Here is a 19,545-nt window from a genome sequence, read left to right on the forward strand (position 1 = left end):
AATGTGTTTAATTGCTTGGAGAGAACCACAGGTTGGATGCCTGTCTTCAGAGAACCTTGCTTCTCCGATCAAAGAGACTTTGCTTCCACCATGATAAATGTGGGTCTAGATTTTTATCCATCTTTCTTGTTCAGCTTTGTGTGTATGTGTGTTTACAATATAAGTTAATAATTGTGGGATTTCTAACCTAAAATGTCAAACTTTCACAGAGGAAGAGTTTCCTCCCGCTGCATTGAAAGCCGCAGCAAATTTTAGTTTAGTTTAGACACACTTTTAAGAAGAAGGAGAAGAAGGAGGAGGAGGAGGAGGAGGAGACTCAAAGGGGCTTACAAATCCTTGCCCCTTCCCCCCCCCCCCCCCCCACAACAAAGCCACCTCTGTGAGTGTTAGGTGGAGGGCTAGAGGAGGCTCTCGAGAAGCTGTGGCTAGCCCAAGGTCACCTAGCTGAGCGCTTGTATGGGAGTGCACAGGCTAATCTGAATTCCCCAGACAAACGCTCTCCACAGCTCAGGGCGGTGAGCTGGGAATCAAACCCGGTTCCTCCAGATTAGATACACGAGCTCTTAACCTCCTACGCCACTGCTGCTCACCCTATGATTAATCTTTCTTTCTTTCTTTCTTTCTTTCTTTCTTTCTTTCTTTCTTTCTTTCTTTCTTTTCTTTCTTTCTTTCTTTTCTTTCTTTTCTCTTTCTTTTCTTTCTTTTCTTTCTTTCTTTCTTTCTTTCTTTCTTTCTTTCTTTCTTTCTTGCTTGCTTGCTTGCTTGCTTGCTTGCTTGCTTGCTTGCTTGCTTGCTTGCTTGCTTGCTTGCTTGCTTGCTTGCTTGCTTGCAGTGTTACTGTTGGAACTCCATTTTGGCCTGATAGCTTCCTGTTGGATTTTTTAGACCAAAAAAAAAAAAAAAAAGCAGTAAATCCTTGCCCTTCCCCCCCCCACAACAAACACCCTGTGAGGTAGGTGGGGCTGAGAGAGCTCCGAGAAGCTGTGGCTAGCCCAAGGTCACCCAGCTGGCGCTTGTGGGAGTGCACAGGCTAATCTGAATTCCCCAGAGACAAGAGCACTCCCACAGCTCGGAGAGGCGGACAGGAGCTGGGACCAAAACCCGGTTCCTCCAGATTAGATACACGAGCTCCTTAACCTTATCCAGCGCCTCATCACTGCTGCTTCACCCTATGATTATTAATCTTTTCTTCTTTTCTTTTCTTTCTTTTCTTTCTTTCTTTCTTTCTTTCTTTCTTTCTTTCTTTCTTTCTTTCTTTCTTTCTTTCTTTCTTTCTTTCTTTCTTTCTTTCTTTCTTTCTTTCTTTCTTTCTTTCTTTCTTTCTTTCTTTCTTTCTTGCTTGCTTGCTTGCTTGCTTGCTTGCTTGCTTGCTTGCTTGCTTGCTTGCTTGCTTGCTTGCTTGCTTGCTTGCAGTGTTACTGTTGGAACTCCATTTTGGCCTGATAGCTTCCTGTTGGATTTTTTAGGACCAAAAAAAAAAAGCAGTAAATCATTAGCTCAGTCCTTGTTTCTTCTTCTTGCACTGAGACTGTTTCTTGTAGAGAGAATTTTGAAGAAGGGGAGGTGGTTGGCAGGTTTAAACTGCTTCCTCTAGGTAACCGGACTGGGCTGTTCTGACTTTAATAGCTGCGTATAGAAAGAGTAACTCCAGTAAATAGCTCTCCTTCTGTAGCCGTGTTTCAGAGGAAGGCAGGGAGGCACCTGTCGAAATTCTCCCTTGGGTACAACTGTTGAAACCCTATTACTAACACCCAAGGTGAAGTTTTCAACTCTGAAACCACATTTACATCAGTAACAAAATAAGCATGTCTTTTCCCAAAGAAGAGGGATGAAAATGCTTGGAGAAGGAAGTCAGGCTTGCAAAATTAACGAAGTGGTGTCCTCCTGGATAAATGTTTGGTTTATTTGATGATTTTTAAAAATGTAAAAGATTCTTCTGGTTTGTTTAGACAAACATGGAATTACCAGTTAAACCCCCTTAAGTCGTGTTAGAAATGATGGGTTGGATGGGATGTTTCTAAACTAAATATAGATGTAAGCTGTCGAGCCAGGTGAAAAATGAAGGTGTTTGTTTTGAGGGTGTTTTCCTAGGTCAGATGAATTTCCAGGCTAGAATTCTGCATCCCTTTTGTAACAGCTGTTATTCTTTGTGTATCACTGTGCACTGTTTTGAAGTATTTCCTCAGCTGTCTTGGTATCTTACCACTTCTCCACATACTGTTCTCAGCTCTTTACCGTCTGTAGCTTTTTTCTTTCCGCTGTCCTGCTTTCTCCCTATTTGTCTTTCAGGGATCTTTGAGGGTTTTCTTTTCCAAAACAGTTTTGAGCTCAAAGTTTCGAACAGACAGACAGTGGCACCCAGTGGCTTTCTTTAATAACAGCATGCACGAGGAGAATATAATGGTGATGGCAGAAATCAATATAGGCGAAGAGAAATGAGGGAGGATTAGGAACTAGGAGCCATTGGCACAGCGGTGATGCAACTAGGTCATAGGTTCAGTTCCTGCCCCCCCCAGTTCAAAAGATCGGATGGTATGCTCTGCTTCACATAAACATGTCAGTTGTCAGTTAAGGTGCAGCAGTTGAGGAAATTGTATGCTTCCGCATTAGAATATAGTCCCAAATGAACATGAGAATTATCATTTATTTGTACGTGTTGCCTTTTGTCAAAACCATTATTTTGAGCACTGTTGAACATGGTACTTTGATACAGGTGCATTTATACCAAAAGGTATTTCTACTTTCAAACGGATGCAGGAAGCAGGGCGAGGGAGGCACTCGGAGACAATATGAAGTTAAGCATTTCCAGTGTTTGCAGTTAAGCATTTTCAGTGTTTCTCCATCTAGCCAACCAGATTGAATGATGCAAGATCATCTCCTTTTGACCTCTAGGGGGAGGGGGTGGGAGAGGTGGTGAAAGGAATTATGCGTTATCTATAGCCATCGGTTTATTATTTGTTAGGCATTGGAGTTTTATTGTTTTTAATATTTGTATTGCTATTTTAATGATTGTATATAATTTTATGTTGTGACCTGCCCTGAGCTTAGCGGGGATAGGGCGGGGCATTAAGGAAGGAAAGAAGGAAGGAAGGAGGGAAGGAGGGAAGGAAGGAAGGAAGGAAGGAAGGAAGGAAGGAAGGAAGGAAGGAAGGAAGGAAGGAAGGAAGGAAGGAAGGAAGGAAGGAAGGAAGGAAGGAATGGGACCCAGGTGAGGCATTCTACAACAAAGAAGGTCCAGCATACTTTGTTCTGTGGTGGAAGAATATACAATCTACTAACATCTTTATGTGAAACAGAGTATAGCTGATATGAAAGACCTCTAGCTGAGACCCTAGAGAGCCACTGTCAGTTAAGACTAGGCAATACAGGCTTCAGCTGGCCAAAGTCCTGACTCCACATAAGGCAGTTGGATGTGTGTTCATAAATGTACAAGCCACAAAGGTGGGGTTATATACATCACTGCAGAGCCCTGTAAAGCAGAGGCGTAGCTACAAGGGGGACAGGGGGGTGCGTGTTGCACTGGGCGCATGCCTGGGGAGCAGCAAAAATTTCAGGTTTGTTTTTTGTATTTTTTAGTGTTTTTCAGTTTTTGACCTGCAGGGGATGCAGTTTTAGGCTAGCAGCACCAAAAATTTCAAGGGAGCTTTCTCAGTGGGAACTCTCCTGATGATACCCATTCAAGTTAGGTGAGGTTTGTCCAGGGGGGTCCAACGTTATGGGACTCCCCAAAGGGAGTGCCCCTATCAAGCCCAATGGGGAGCTTTCAATAGGAGATGGGGGCTACACCTTTGAGAGGCCATAACTTTGGTCCCTTTGAACCAAACTTCATCAAACCTGGCTGGTGTCATCAGGGTAGTCTCCTAAAGATGCCCTGAAATTCTGATGCTGCTAGCCTAACAATCACCATGCTCCCTGAAGGGCGGTAAAACTGAAAACAACCAAAAATACTCTAAAAACACACAAACCTACTTTCAACGCAGCTCCCTGCATATAAGATTCCTTGTTAATTTCGCCAAATACACATGGTTGAAAACGGTTTTTGGTTGAAAAAAAGGACACCTTGTGTGCATAGCAGGGCTCCATGCAAGCGCTGAAGTCTGTGTGTCAAGAAGAGATTGTGGAATTGAGCCATTTTGTTTATGTCGCAATAGCAACAGGGAAGAGGTTGTATAATTGTTTTGGGAGGTGAAAGCTTTTTTTTTAAAGGGCAGGAGCGCCTTAAAGTTAAGCATTTCCAGTGTTCGCTTTGCAAAGTTTTGGTAATTTGCCTTTCTTGAATTCATTTACTCACAATGACCTTAGATGAAGAATAAAGTAAATCTGATCTTGACAATGTCTGGTTGCTGAGAAGGTGATTTTCAAGCTTTCCCAGTATTCAAGAAATCATCTTAACCATTTAAATGGTCTGCCACATTTTTTGAAGCACCGGTTTCTCTCTGTCTATAGCAACAATATGTACATTTAAGTCTGATCATGGGTTGTAGCAGAGCGCAGCTACGGGGACCAGGCACGTTGCACTGGCGATGCCTGGGGCAGCAAAATGTCAGGTTTTGACCTGGCAGGGTGCAGTTTTAGGCTAGCAGCACCAAAATTTCAGGGAGTTTTCGGGGGATGATACCACCCAAGTTAGGTGAGGTTTGGGATACTGAACAGCAAGAAGGAACCAACTCTCCTCTTTCAGAGCACCAAATGGCTAGAAATACGCTGGCCATGTATTGTTTGAAATAACGTTTTGTTTTGTTGCAGAAATGCTGCCATTTATTGATTTTGAAGTGAACGATTCCTGTTTGACATGGAGGAGGAATTATGGAAGTGAGGGTGTGAATGAAACCTACCGAGTGAGTAAGACCTGGGGTTTGGGCTGGGCTTACTGTACGTGTAAGAGATCGTTTGTAAAATGCTGTCAAATTCAAAGGAGTCTGTAGGCCTGCTTTCCAGATAAAATTAGGAATCCATACTCCCCATCAGTTCTACCAGCATGGCCAATTGGCCATGCTGACAGAGGCTGATGGGAATTGTAGTTCCTGAACATCTGGAGAGCCGCTGGTTCCCTACCCCTGGTCTAAATCCACTTGACTTGAATGGCCAAAGTTACTTAGAAATGGCACAAAACAAGCCCCAGTTAGGAACCTTTGCAGTAAACGTAGAGATTGATTATTATTTCTTGTGTACAGAAGATAGAGACTTCTGTTTAATTAGACTGGGGTAGAGCTCAGGAGACCAGTTCAAGTACGGTTTCCAACCTCCAAGTGAGGCCTGGAGATCTCTTGGAACCACAACCGATCTCCGGATGACACAGGTCAGTTCCCCAGCAGAAACAGGCTGCTTTGGAGGGGGGGCCTCTATGGCATTATACCTTTCTGAGTGCCCCCCCCCCCCAACCTTCCCCAGGCTCCTGGGATTTCCCAACATGGCATGACAACCTAACTTAGGCAGATCGTCTCTAAATCATATTTATACTGGAGTTAGCAAGCCTTTATTGGCATAGACAACAGTACAACAATAATAAAAAACGGATTAAAAAGCATATACAATACAGGAAATAAATGTTAGGTCGAAGGAAATCTACTGGCATTTAGTAATTTCCAGGAGAAAGTCTGCCACTATCATACAGAGAGAAGGATCAGGATTGTCCAACAAGTAGTGTAATCTAATTAAATCAGGGAGATGGGGTAAATGTAAAGGAGTAAGATTCACATACTTGGATCTGATTTCCTTGAATCTGAGACAGTGTAGTAATTAGTGGGCCAGAGATTCAACTGAGCCATTGTTACATGGGCACAATCTTTTAGCCTTCTCTTGCTTATTAAATCTGCCATGTAACAAGGCAGAAGGCATAACATTAAAATTATACTGGAGTTGATATATCTCCCATCTCAAATTATTCTGAGAGCGTATTCAGCCACAAACCTGTTTAGGCATATATTATCAGAGAGATATTCCAAACCTTAAAAAGCAAACTTTTAGAACAGGAATACCATATCTTATTGGGGCAAGCAAATAAATCATGAACCCCAACAGAGATGGATTATTACAAGGGTCAGATGCAATATTTTCCCATTTGCCATTACAAAGGGTCGCTATTATCTATCCCTCTCCAGGATCGGGTTTATCCACACAATAAAAACCAAGTGGGGACCCTTGCTTACATTATACTCAACTGTCCAAAATACGTGGGTATTAGAAATTTCTATCCTTGGCTGGCCCTAGACCAGTGGTGGCGAACCTTTGGCACTCCAGATGTTATGGACAAGAATTCCCATCAACTCCTGCCAGCATGGCCAATTGGCCAATTGGCCATGCTGGCGGGGGCTGATAGGAATTGTAGTCCATAACATCTGGAGTGCCAAAGGTTCGCCACCACGGCCCTAGACAAATCTGAAAGAGACTCTGACAATTCTGTTGTGAGGCTTCTGTTAAACAATGCAGATGTCATGCTCTTGGAAAAAGTAGTAAAATTTCTTTTACAAGTGACGGAACTTTCTAAGTATAGTTTTTTTTGTCTGGGTTTTGGTCATATTCTTGCTTTGTACATTACAAATGTCTGGCAATGATCTAGAGCTTATTTTATATGCCTAATAAAGGTGGTTGTTATATACTCCTTTAACTATGAATGTTCCTTCTATGAATTATAGGAGTTGTAGTTTGTTGACATTGCTATAAATTCTTTCTCATATCTTGCAAAGCTGGTCCTCAAAATTTCCTAGGGAAAAGGAAATAAACTGTTTAGTCTGTGTTGTAGCTCTGCCATGAACTCTTAGCACCAAAAGCTGACTTTTAATTTTGATTACAGCTTACCATGAGGGTTCTAGGGAGTGAATCTAAGAAAACGGCCAGTGATGTGAAGATTAACCTAACCACAGCTGAAGAGGCTGTAAAGATGTGTCTGCCATTTGAACCACATACAAACTACAGTATAAAAATCGAAGTGGACTCCAGCAATTTGGTTTCAAGGTTCTCGTTACTAAATCCAGTAACTGGTAAGTTCTGTAGATCTGGAAAATGTCACTATAAATGACTAATGATTTATGAGATTTAAATGGAATGTTTCTGGTTCTGAGAACACCTAACATAGAATCCCATTGGCTGGAATCACACTGTGTTTTCCAGAGAGAAGCTGCCCGGGGGAGGGAAGGAAGGAAACCCAAAGACAGAGGGGCAAATAAAGGTAGGTTGGTTCCAAAATTCCAGAGTGAACATGGCAGATTGCTTAAGGATCTGCCTGGAAGCCCAGCAAGAAAGTTCAGAACCCCCGTGGATGCAGAGCTCTCTTGCAGAGCAGGGGGCTGCCAGAAATACCAGGGGCCTTTCCCCACTTACCTTAATCCCCCCCTATGCCGCGTGCTACTCTCAGTGCGCGGCATCCCTGGCGCGCGCCCGGGCATCCTCACGACCCCACGCTCTGCGTGGGGTCATCGCAAGGCGGCGTTTAAAAGAGCTCCAGGGATGCCGCGCGCTGAGGGGGTGCGACAGCGGCAGCGGCGGGGCAGCTGCGCTGTCGCCGCCCCTGTCATGGGGAGTGCCGGGGGACCCTGCGCTACTTTCGGAGAGTAGCGTGGGGCTTAAGGTAAGTGGGGAAAGGCCCCAGGTCCCTGAAGGACTCAGACTTGGGCGTCTGTGTCCCACACTCCTGACTCCCAGGTGTGCGTGAGTGCGGGGGAGCGGGCACTAACGGCTGTTCAGTGTCCCTCTGTCAAGAAAATGGGATTGCTGTGTTCAGTTTTGGGAAATCTGCCCTGGATGAGCCACTTTGGGACATCTGTTGTCAGTATCATTAATTATTCATACCCCACAATGCCTTGCCTCGGGCTACAGATCTGATCTAGCCAGCGAGCCTGCTGCCGCTTTGTGGGCTGCCTGCAAGTCCCGGTGGCCCTTGCCAAGACTCCCGGGAGAAAGCCAAGTGGCTTCGGATTCCCTCAGCAATGTTCATGTCCTAGCACTGCAGATGGGGCTAAGGCTCTCCACGATCCTCATGAAGTTTCTCCTAGTCATGCAGAAGTTCATGAGCCATTCCTCATTGTCCCCAAAAGCCATGACACGGTTGTCGCGCTAGTCCCTGCTCCTGTGTGGATAAACTCAACAAAGAGGATGCTGGGGAGGGGGGTCGGGTCACCAGAGCTAACCATGCCTGCCTGAAATGTTCCCTCACTCCCATCTTTTCTTGGTAGTGGGCAAACAGGGCAAGGGCCCTGTGCATTAGGCTGAGGAGTCGCGCTGAGGAGTTGGATTAGGCCTGGAGAGACCCAAGTTTAAATCTGTGTGGCCGTGAAACTCAACGGGTAATCTTGAGCCAGTCACTCTCTGTCAGTCTAATCTAGGCTGACCAAACGTCTCGCTTTTGGCAGGACAGTCCCGCCTTAAAACAATTTGTCCCACGTCCCGCGGGTTTTTTCAAGTGTCCCGGTTTTTGGAAAGCTGCCGCACTGCCTTCTGGGGCGCAAGGGAGTGCGGCAGCCTCCTGCGTGCGGCCGCAGGAGCGCACTGCCTTCTGGGAAACGGGAGCGCCCCAGAAGTCAGTGCGCTCCTGCGGGAAACGGGAGCGGGCGGGAAACGGGAGCGCCCCAGAAGTCAGTGCGCTCCTGCGGCTGCACGCGCGGCTGCCCACCCGTCCCGGTTCACAAAGGTGACCATCTGGTCACCTTAGTCTAACAGGGATGTTGTGATAAATTGGAGGAGAAGCACACATGATGCCCAGTGTTTCTTTGAGGAAGGGTGGGATGAAAATATAATAAATTAAATAAAACGTGTAGAAGTCTTTTCGACATTGTGGACTATGAACAACCCTGGAGGCTGTGGCAGCCGTGCTGTTAAAGGTATGTATAGATCTGCTTTTTCTGCATTTGTTTTGTTGTGGTTGTACAGGTGACTGCTTACGAAGAAGACTTGAGTGTTTTAAGAATCTTGTAGCAATTTCGTGTGTCTGTATTTTTCTTGCAGCAATTATTATACAATCTACACTATTAATTATGTCAGTTTTTGTGTCCCTTATCACTGTTGTGACTTTTCTTAAATAATCCTGAGAACTGCACTCTGGGGAGGCAGAGAAATGTTTCTTAGAGATTGCTAACTCTTCTCTGAGAAAACTACACTTTCTCATGGAGGAGTGTTTGTTAAATCAGTTGACATCTTTAGTGTGGGTTTACTCTATAAAATTTCCCACAGGAATTATTTCCTGATGGCTGTCTTAAACATTCCCCATGACTAAAAATGGTAATAGATGACATGGGCTTGAGAAAACAATCTGTATTCTGGAGCTGTGTAAATGTCTTTCTTATACTGGAGCCAAACCTACAGTCTCTGTTGACAGAAAATATATACTGCAGGACTGAAATTGTTCTCCAGTTAAAACTACATGGGTTTAAATTTTCTTTAAAGATCAAGCATTGATTTGATCGAATGAGTTGTCTTCCTGCCAGCATTATTTACTACAGCTTCCGCTATTGAAAGTGTAAGCGACCCACTATGACACTCTCAGATAAAGGGAGGGAAAAAAAATCAAAAGGATTACTTGCAAAACAAAAAAGCCTGGAATAATTTTTTTGCCTGTTACTTAAAACTCAGTAAGTTTGACACCAGGCTAGTTTCTGTGGTCAAGGATGCCTTAGCAGAGAAATCCTTGCCTTCTAGTATTTATCCAACTAATTTTAGAAGGCAGAGTACACAGAGCAAGATTTCTGATCATTCTTGTAGTTATGGCTGTGAAGCTTCCAATACCAATAGACTGAGTTGGTGCAATGACTCAGAATGCTGCGCTGGTCAGGGAACTAAACAGTTTGCAGCCCCCTCCCCTCCCTTGCATGCCACCCTCTCCCTTCCCTCCCCTCCCCTTTCCTTGCATGCCACCCTCCCCTTCCCCTCCCTCTGCTAGGGTGGGTGGGTCATGTCCAGATGCCAGGGCCCCTCCCCCTCGCTTGCATGCCTCCCCTCCCTCTCCCTCTGCTAGGGTGGGTGGGCCATGGTTGGTGGTGATAAACACTTTGAAATTCAGGAAATTTTGGACTCTTGCTTGTATCGCAAACACTTGTAGTATTTGGTTTCATGGGAGGGATTTGAACCAGCATGAGGAGGCAGGCTAGGGTTACAATGCAGTCAACCGCACCTTTGCATGGCAAGTTCCACCCAAACCCTTACTGATGGTTCCCCACCCTGGGACATGGACACGAGGGAAGGCAAAGTTGTCAGTTTGTGTGGGATTGCAGATTTGTCTTTTCCCTTTTCGTTAGTACAGCCCCCTGACCAGCATGGCTGATGGGATTTGGCATGTGCCAGTCACACAATCCAGTAATGAAGGAGTTAATTGTTGCATGCTAATTAGTTAGTGAGGTCAGAAGTCAGTGACCAGGTAATTGATACCTATTGGTTGGGTCGGCTACATGCAGGTCTGCACGTAGGCTTTAGATATATCTTCTTTGTGTTGCACTCTGCACGTGGTCAGTTCAGGTCAGTTCACTCTATCCATAGCTTAGTAGCCATGTAATAGTCTAAGGCAGCAAGCTGGCTGTTGGTGCTAGCTAGTAAGAAAGATGTTTATTGTTTTTCTTCCAAGTTTCCCTTCCCTGTCGTAAGTAAACTTTATTTCAGTAAAGCAACTGGTCTCTGCCTCATTATTGCATTAACTCTGCTAATTAAGTATTTGTCCACACGACAATGGCTGTTGTGGAACTTGGCCCCATGACCCCAGGAATCTACTTTCACAGAGTCTGGAAAGACTTCTGGGGAGAGAGAAACATGATGGAGATCTGCAATTCTTGCATCTGCAGATCACTGGATCCAATCCAAGGATTGTTACTTGGACTCAGAAACAGTCTTTGCAATCATAGCATTAAAGAGATAATAAATTTTGATGCCACTATTAAGAATTATTGAGTTTCGTTTTACCGTCATTGAAAACATGAAGTTGTTCAACAGTGGTGTCACCATGTAAATGGTATGTCATACTGCAAACAAATTAAGCCCATAACATAAATTCTTGAAAATATGTTGTGTGTCTCCATGATATACATAGGAATAATCTTGTATACTAATAGTGGTCAGCCGAATTTGAGGATACTTAAAAACAGAGGGACAGATAAATGTAGCTTGGCTGCTGGCTGGGATGGAGAGAAGGAAGCAAGGAAAGAAAAGAGGCTATGGGGGCCTTCAGGAAAGGGAAAGAGGAAATAGTGGTGTTTCTCCCTCCTTTTTTTTCACTGCAAGGGGGGGGAGGGCGCTGCTTCACAGCGCCTGTCTGTTGGGGGAGGGGGGCAGAGTGGCGAGGTGGGAAAATTGGCCCCATTTATGCTCTGGATGAGTTTTGCAAGCCACTGGAAGCCTCCAGAGCAACAAAGGGGCATTTCAAAAGGACCTCAACCTTTGCGGTTCTGGAAATTTGTGGAGCAAAGCCATTGCCGTGGAGCGGCTCTGTGGCATAAACGTGGCAGCCACGCTGCAGCACTGGGAGCTGTGCAAAACTCCTGATTGCATTACCGTATATACCCGCGTATAAGCTGAGTTCTTCAGCCCTGTTTTAAGGCTGAAAAATGCCCCCTCGGCTTATACACGAGTCCTGGCTCTTCAGGCCTCTGCCGAGGCTGGGGGCGTGGCCTGGACGACCTGCCTGCAGCTGCACAAGCCACTTGTTGCTGCCTTCCTCAGTGGGTGAAGGGGAACCCTAGCTGGCTGGGCTTCCTCAACCCCGGGAGGCAGAGGTAGCTCCTTATTTGGGCAGTGACTCCCCCTGATGTCATTGCCCAAATAAGGAGCTCCCTCGACTTCCTGGTTGCCTGGACTTCCTCAAACCCAGCGGGGAGGTAGAGGGAGCTCCTTATTTGGGCAATGACATCAGGGGGAGTCACTGCCCAAATAAGGAGCTACCTCTGCCTCCGGCTTCCCACCTTCCGCTTATACATGAGTTTATACCATAGGGCATTCCCCATTCGGCATGCAAAATCAGCCATTATCACCAAGTACAAAAAATTGTAGACTGTTATGGTCCAGATAAATCAGGCTTTCTCATGGGATTTGACTTAGCGGGATTTTTTCGCTTTTACTCCTGTTCAGCCATAGTTTGTTTTATAACTAACCACCTGTGATTACATTAATGTACTTTTTAAATGAATTATGATACCTTCCAGGACTGCTTCCCTCTGGTAAAATTTATCTTCCTTCATTTTAGCTGTTGAGAGTCGGCCTTATGGAGGATTAAAAGAACCAGGAGTGGGTGAAGTGACAACAATGCCCCCCGCATCTTCCAAGGGTGAGTTACTGTTTCCCACCCCCAACAAATTTTAAGTAAATAGATATTGAGATGCCACATGGTAGTAATGGTGGCAGCTCTTGTACTTTTTATCTGGCTTGGTTTCATATGGCTGTCAATTAGTGAAAGAATTATACAGCTGATTAATCGAATACCTGGAAATACCTGGAAGTTTGGAGTAGTGGAGGTTGAGAAGGGGGGGAAGGGTATAATACCATAGACCCCAACTTCCAAAGCAGCTGTTTCCTCCAGGAGAACCAGGGTTGCCAACTTCCAGGTGGAGACTGCAGATCATCTAGAATTACAACTGCTTTCCAGGTGAAGGAGATCAGTTCTAGATTGTCATATAATAATCTTAATCTACACAGTTCAGAAAACATCTTCAGTGAGGAAAAAGAAAAGAAACTCACGAGTTGCTTTGAAGTTCTCTGTAATTTGCAGTGGGAAGAACTGTTTTGTTCCGGAATTTTTCCATGCCCTGTTTCTGATTTCTACCTCTTCAAGAGTAGCAGTGGCGTAGTGGCTAAGAGCAGTGGCTAAGAGCAGGTGCACTCTTATCTGGAGGAACCAGGTTTGATTCCCCGCTCTGCCGCTTGAGCTGTGGAGGCTTATCTGGGGAATTCAGATTAGCCTGTGCACTCCCACACACGTCAGCTGGGTGACCTTGGGCTAGTCACAGCTTCTTGGAGCTCTCTCAGCCCCACCCACCTCACAGGGTGTTTGTTGTGAGGGGGGAAGGGCAAGGAGATTGTAAGCCCCTTTGAGTCTCCTACAGGAGAGAAAGGGGGGATATAAATCCAAACTCCTCCTCCTCCTCCTCCTCCTCCTCCTCCTCCTCCTCCTCTTCTTCTTCTTCTTCTTCTTCTTGAGTGACTCTGAAAAGGAGCCCTTGGGGGAATAATGAGTGGTAAAGACATGGAAAAGGGGGCAGGGATGGTGCCCTTTGGCAGGAAGGAAGTGAGCAGGAAACGATATAGGCTGATTACCAAAGCTGGCTCTGCCTCGCCTTTTCCCACTCTGGTGCAAAAGTCACGCCAGAAGTGCTCTTACTTTCCATGGGGAAAGCAAGAAGCACAGGCAGGGCAAGAGGAAGCACATCAGGATGAGAAATCTTGCCCTGATGTGCTTCATCTCTTGGTACACTGTGAGGCCTCTTCCGTACGTGCAGAATAATCCACTCTCAATCCACTTTCACCATTGTTTGCAAGTGGATTTTGCTTTTCCGCACAGTAAAATCCAGCTGCGAAGTGGATTGAAAGTGCCTTATTCTGCAAGTGTGGAAAGGGCCTAAGAGAGGAAGCACATTGGGACAAGATTTTTTGCCTGCTGTGCTTGTGATCCTGGTGCATGCTAGGGAGAAAGCATGTTGGGACAAGATTTCTCGACACGCTGCCCTGTGGGTAATTGGCCATAGTCCTGATACTAGATTCCGACAGGAACTCTGGTATTGTGGCTTCTGCAGTTTTGTAAGGTAGCGGCCTGAAGGAGGCCAGAATCTTAGTGGTGGGCCTGAATTTCACATATTGATATGAACCAACCAATAGTTATTTGGCTGCCAATGTCTGTTTTGTATTTATTAGTGTTGTATAACTCACTTCAGTTAACAGCATCTCCACATTGAATAGTTAGTTAGTTAGTTAGTTAGTTAGTTAGTTAGTTAGTTAGTTAGTTATTAATTGATTGATTGATTGATTAATTAACTATATTTTTAGACCGCCCTCTCCAGTAGGCTCAGGGCGGTGTGCATCATAATTAAAACATACAATAAAATATAAAACAGTAGTTCCATCTGTAATTTAAAACAATCACATGGCGACAGTTCCCTCCCCCCAACCCCATCCACAGGGGGCCTGGATGACATGGCTATCCCGGCTGGCCAAAAGCCTGGCAGAACAGGTCCGTTTTACAGGCCCTGCGGAAACTTTGAAGGTCTCCTTAGGGAGCCTGTTCCACCAGGTAGGGGCCCTGGCCCTTGTAGAGGCCAGCCGGATCAGTTTTGGACCGGGGATTTCCAGCAGACGCTCCTCCGAGGAGCGGAGGGCCCTAGCTGGGCAATGTTGATATGCAGTCTGTGATTATTTTGCTCCGGTGTCTTCCCTCTGTTCTATTTTCCCAGAAAAACCAGCTGTATTTGGAAACATCTCCACATTTAATGTCACCTGTATTAAATGGCAGAGGAAATTAGGAAGAACACTGTCTGAGAAAACCTATGTGGTGAGTAAGAGTACCCTTTTGGAGTGCATGGAAAGTACTGGAATCAGCCTGTTTCTTTTTAATTGTTGATATTAGTAGAAGTATTGTTGCTTGTGACATGTTCATTCGTTCCGTTTTTGCACGTGGTGTGATGTTTCAATAACCCAAATGTACTCTACCCCTTCATACCCGATGGGATGAGAGAATATCACATTTATGGATGGCTCCTCTCTACCAGTCATTCTACAAATAGAAGACAAATGAAGCTTGCCATTGGTCAGAACTAGAACCTTGTCCCTGAATGTGTTAGTGTTTTGTTTGCAGACAACATTTTATGTGGAAGAGTATTGGAATCAGTTTTCCCTCTCCTGAAACCTGAAGTGGTTGAGTCCATTTTACCACCTCTTTCTAATTTCTGCTGCATGTATTCACTCAGCCTTAGAAGCCAGGACTTCAGTTCATTGTATGCCAGTGATGGCGAACCTATGGCACGGGTGCCAGAGGTGGAACTCGGAGCCCTTTCTGTGGGCACACACGCAGAGTTCGTCATGTGGGGGGCAGAAAATTACCCTCCCACACACACACACACATACACCTAGGCTGGCCTGGGCCATTGAGCACGACGTGTGCGCACCGTGATGAACAGGGAGGACTCGGCTGGCGGGCCTGGTGCCTGTGCTCTGGGTGGCTGCTGCCCAAGGGGGGGGGGGCGCAGAGGAGGCAGAGATGCTGGAGAGGCACAGAGCGGTGTGTGTAGGACTTGCCGGAGGCTAGAGCAGACTGGCCCTTGCTTGAGCAGGTGGGGTGGAGGAAGAGGGAGCCAACCAGTTTTCTCTAAACTAAAACCTCAGCATTCAGGTTAAATTGCCGGGTTGGCACTTTGCGATAAATATGTGGGGTTTGGGTTGCAATTTGGGCACTCGGTCTCAAAAAGGTTCGCCATCATTGTTGTATGCAGATACAGTAAAAGTCATGTACGCTGCTTTTGTTCGGTTTAAATGAAGAGAAGTTAAATGAGTGAATATGTGTGAAACAGTGAAAAATTTAAGTCACAGCCTTGTGCGTGCCTGATTGCAGCTCCGTGTGCGGGGTCACCGCTGGTATCAGAAGGAATTCCTTCATTCTGTGACTCTTGATTTTGCTGAGAATTCGGGAACTCCAGCGCTGTGCCTTAATTTACACCCAGGCAGCAATTATACCGTTAACATTTCCACAGCAAATTTGGATCATAATGTCACAGTCTACATAACGACCCCAATAACTGGTAAGCCATTTCTCTGTTTTTTTGTTTCCTCTCTTTCATAACAGAGCTAAAGTTCAGGGTGTAAGAAGCAATGAAGTGATTTAGGCTTTCTTTGCTGTTACGACTGTAGTTCATCGGTGTCCAACTCTGGTGCTTCAGATGTTCGTGGACTTCAGTTCCCATCAGCCCCTGCTGGCATGGCCAACTGGCCATGCCAACAGGAGCTGATGGGAATTGAAGTCCATGAACATCTGAAGCGCTGGAGTTGGACACCTCTGCTGTAGTCCATTGGGAAGCCCCTTCCTTCGGTATCACGTTATAACCCCAAATGATAGTTTATGGGAGGGAACTTAAAAACGTAACCCTGCCACCAGGGGCGTAATGCCCATTGGGCAAGGTGGGCATCTGCCCAGGGCACCACCTTGTGGGGGGCATCAAAACACAGGGTTCGTTTTTGGGTATTTTTAGTGGTTTTCCATTTTTGGCCTGCAGGGGGCGCAGTTTTTAGGCTAGTGGCACCAAAATTTCAGCGTATCATCAGGAGACTGTTCTTATGCTACCCCCCCAAGGTTGCTGAGGTTTGGTTCAGGGAGTCCAAAGTTATGGACTTCCAAAAGGGGTGCCCCATCCCCCATTGTTTCCAATGGGATCTAATAGGAGATGGGGGCTACAGTTTTGAGGGTCCATAACTTTGGCCCCCCTGAACCAAACTGCACCAAACCTGGGGTGTATCATTAGGGCAGTCTCCTGATGAGACCATGAAAGTTTTAAGACTGTGCCTTCAGAAATGTGCCCCTGTAGCCTGCAGAACCCTCTAATTGACAGCAATGCAGAAAACTCAATGCAGAACAAAGATTCTTGGGCAAATTTCTGGGATGTTCCTGCAGGGGGTGCATTTTTGGACGTATCAGCACCAAAATATCTGGAGACTGTCATGATGGCACCCCCCCCCCCCCCGTTGCTGTCAATGGGGGGGGGGGGAGGGCATCCAACTCAGGTTTTGCCCAAGGCTACAGTTTGCCTCGTTACGCCCCTGCCTGCCACTGTAAAAGCAAACTGACAAAACCTAGAATGTGAATGAATTTTATTGCAGTAGAGCCATTTATGGTTCGTACTGTAGTGAAATTAGAGGTAATACTGAATTTAGGCTTTATTCAAATACTTACCTTAACACTGACTTACAGAGTGGCCTTTGGCAAGTGACTTACTGCAGTTCTTTCAGCCCCACCTACCTCACAGGGTGTTTGTTGTGAGGGGGGAAGGGCAAGGAGATTGTAAGCCCCTTTGAGTCTCCTGCAGGAGAGAAAGGGGGGATATAAATCCAAACCTCCTCCTCCTCCTCCTCCTCCTCCTCCTCCTCCTCCTCCTCCTCCTCCTCCTCCTCCTCCTCCTTCTTCTTCTTCTTCTTCTTCTTCTTCTTCTTCTTCTTCTTCTTCTTCTTCTTCTTCTTCTTCTTCTTCTTCTTCTTCTTCTTCTTCTTCTTCTTCTTCAGTCCAAATACTTTAAAGTTCAGCAAACTGAATGAGGGCCATGAGATCTAATTGCTACAAACTCCAGTGAAATCGAAAGGAGCGAAGGAGAAAAATGATGCAAAACATTTGACATGGATCTTAAACCCCCTTCTGCTCGTAGAAGGTACTTCTGGTCCCAGAAGAGGGTCGTTAATGCCAATTTTGCCCCCTTTCACTATAGCCAATAGCACAGTTTATCCCCACAAAATTCCTGGAGGTTTTCTGACCCAAGGGGGCACAGTTGTGTGCGCGCTGGGGGTGAAAACAGAAGACAGCAAGGGTGGGTATATCAGCCATTACACAACACAGTTCCATTCATGCTGCATAGGATCCAAACAGGGCAAGTTATGAACTAGGGATAAATAACAAAAAAAAAATTCCCCTAACATGAAAAACCTCTACATATTTCACATTCACTGAAGGGAAAAGTGTGCTAGCTAAAGATGCCCTAATGTTAACCTAGTAGACTATTGAGGGAGCCCTTATTTTACATATTCCCTCCCCCAGTCTGTAATCATCCACTAGGTGAAGCTGTTGAACTTCAGCAAAGAAATTGTTTCAGTATCCTCAGCATTTTTCCTTAAGGAAGAAACAACATGATTTTTGCAGTCCCTTGAAAACGTAACCATTGTAGTACTTTTTCTCCTTCGCGGAACAGCTGAGGTGAAAACACTAAAAAACGTTGACTGATGGTTTGTGTTCTTGCCAGCTTTTGTTACTACAAAACACATTAAAATTCCTTTTGCAAAGATAACTCAACAAGGAGGTTGTGGTTATTTATTTTATTTAAAACATTTATATCGTGCCTTCTATGCAATCAGAAGCACCAAGACAATGAACAGTTAAAACAGCGTAATAACATATATCACAAAACCAATTAAAAAGCAGAACTAAAATAGAAGAGGAAGAAGAGGAAGAGGAAGAGGAGGAGGAGTTTGGATTTATATTCCCCATTTCTCCCCTCAGGAGACTCAAAGGGGCTGACAATCTCCTTGCCTCTCCCCCCTCACAACAAACACCCTGTGAGGTAGGTGGGGCTGAGAGAGCTCCGAGAAGCTGTGACTAGCCCAAGGTCACCCAGCTGGCGTATGTGGGAGTGCACAGGCTAATCTGAATTCCCCAGCTAAGCCTCCACAGCTCAAGCGGCAGAGCTGGGAATCAAACCCGGTTCCTCCAGATTAGATACATGAGCTCTTAACCTCCTTCGCCACTGCTGCTCCGTACGTAATACGTAAATAAGCAGTAGATAGCAAATTCAAACATGAGGCAGGGAAGAAGGGGTCATGATCAGAAGAGGGGATCACAAGAGGGCGTGATAGAAGGAGACAAATGGATTGTCCTGGGAAGGAAGTTCCATAATTTTGGCTTCATGATTGAGAAGGCCTTCTCTTGGGTTGCTAGTTCTATTGGTTCAGCCTCAGATACAGAAGGGTACTTAAAGCAGGACCTCAGAAGATAGCTGTTGCAGTTGGGTAGGTTCATATGAGAACAGGTATTCCTTAAAGTATGCTGGTCTCAAACCATCTAACAGCTTGAAATGGTCCTGGAAACTGACTGGGAGCCAGTGTAGATGGACCGAGATTGAAGTCATATGAATCCTATGACCATGCTCTTCTGTGTGCCAATTTTTGATCATGTAGAGCAGGGGTCGGGAACCCGCGGCTCGCGAGCCGCATGCGGCTCTTCCGCCGCTGTTCTGCGGCTCCATCAGCCGAGCTGTGGGGCCCCTCTTCTCCCGCCCTCCCCAGGAAAGCAGTGGCGGGCTATGATGTTCCCCGGGCGGCCGCAGCCCGGCCGAGTCAGCTTTCAGGCACCTCTTCACCCATGCCCTGTAAAGCGAGCAGGGCGGGCGATCACTCGCCGACGGCAGCCGGGCAAGCGCCTGAAAGCCGACCGAGCACCTCTACGCCTGCCCTGCAGGCGGGTGTGTGTGTGTGAGCGGCCGGAGGGGGGGCGCGAGCGAGCAAGTGGGCGGGGGAGCGGAGGGGGGGCGTGCCAGCGAGTGGGGGGGTGAGGGGGGGTGAGCCAAATGGCTCTTTGAGGGGAAAAGGTTCCCGACCCCTGATGTAGAGTGACCAACTAAACAATTCACCCACCTGTTACATTGTAGTACAAGCCTGCACCATTTCTGATGACATTTCTCCCTGTGAGCCGTACATTATAGCCTACAAAATTTATTATAATCTGCACCATTTTTGGAACCCCAGACTGGCAGCACAACCAACTGTGTGTTGAGTACCAAGGTACTCCGCAGGCTACATTTGATTTAATGAAGTGGCTCTCACACCACATCTAGGAGTGCCACGTTCATAATCATAATGACTAGTGGATGCCAACCAGTGGTGAGATCCAAAAATTTT

At 46.0% G+C, this 19,545-nt stretch overlaps 1 protein-coding gene across 3 annotated transcripts in view; it reads left to right on the forward strand.

Annotated features, from left to right (window-relative positions):
- SUSD1 (sushi domain containing 1) overlaps positions 1 to 19,545 on the forward strand; it is a 120,211-nt gene that overhangs the window by 32,070 nt on the left and 68,596 nt on the right. For all 3 annotated transcript variants that reach the window (XM_048502617.1, XM_048502616.1, XM_048502618.1), the window contains exons 9-13: positions 4,747 to 4,838; positions 6,794 to 6,980; positions 12,158 to 12,238; positions 14,355 to 14,452; positions 15,509 to 15,695. In XM_048502617.1, the coding sequence (XP_048358574.1) occupies positions 4,747 to 4,838; positions 6,794 to 6,980; positions 12,158 to 12,238; positions 14,355 to 14,452; positions 15,509 to 15,695 (645 nt within the window). The remainder of the gene's footprint in view (positions 1 to 4,746; positions 4,839 to 6,793; positions 6,981 to 12,157; positions 12,239 to 14,354; positions 14,453 to 15,508; positions 15,696 to 19,545) is intronic.

This window comes from Sphaerodactylus townsendi, linkage group LG07, assembly GCF_021028975.2.
Source record: "Sphaerodactylus townsendi isolate TG3544 linkage group LG07, MPM_Stown_v2.3, whole genome shotgun sequence".
Taxonomy (NCBI): domain Eukaryota; kingdom Metazoa; phylum Chordata; class Lepidosauria; order Squamata; family Sphaerodactylidae; genus Sphaerodactylus; species Sphaerodactylus townsendi.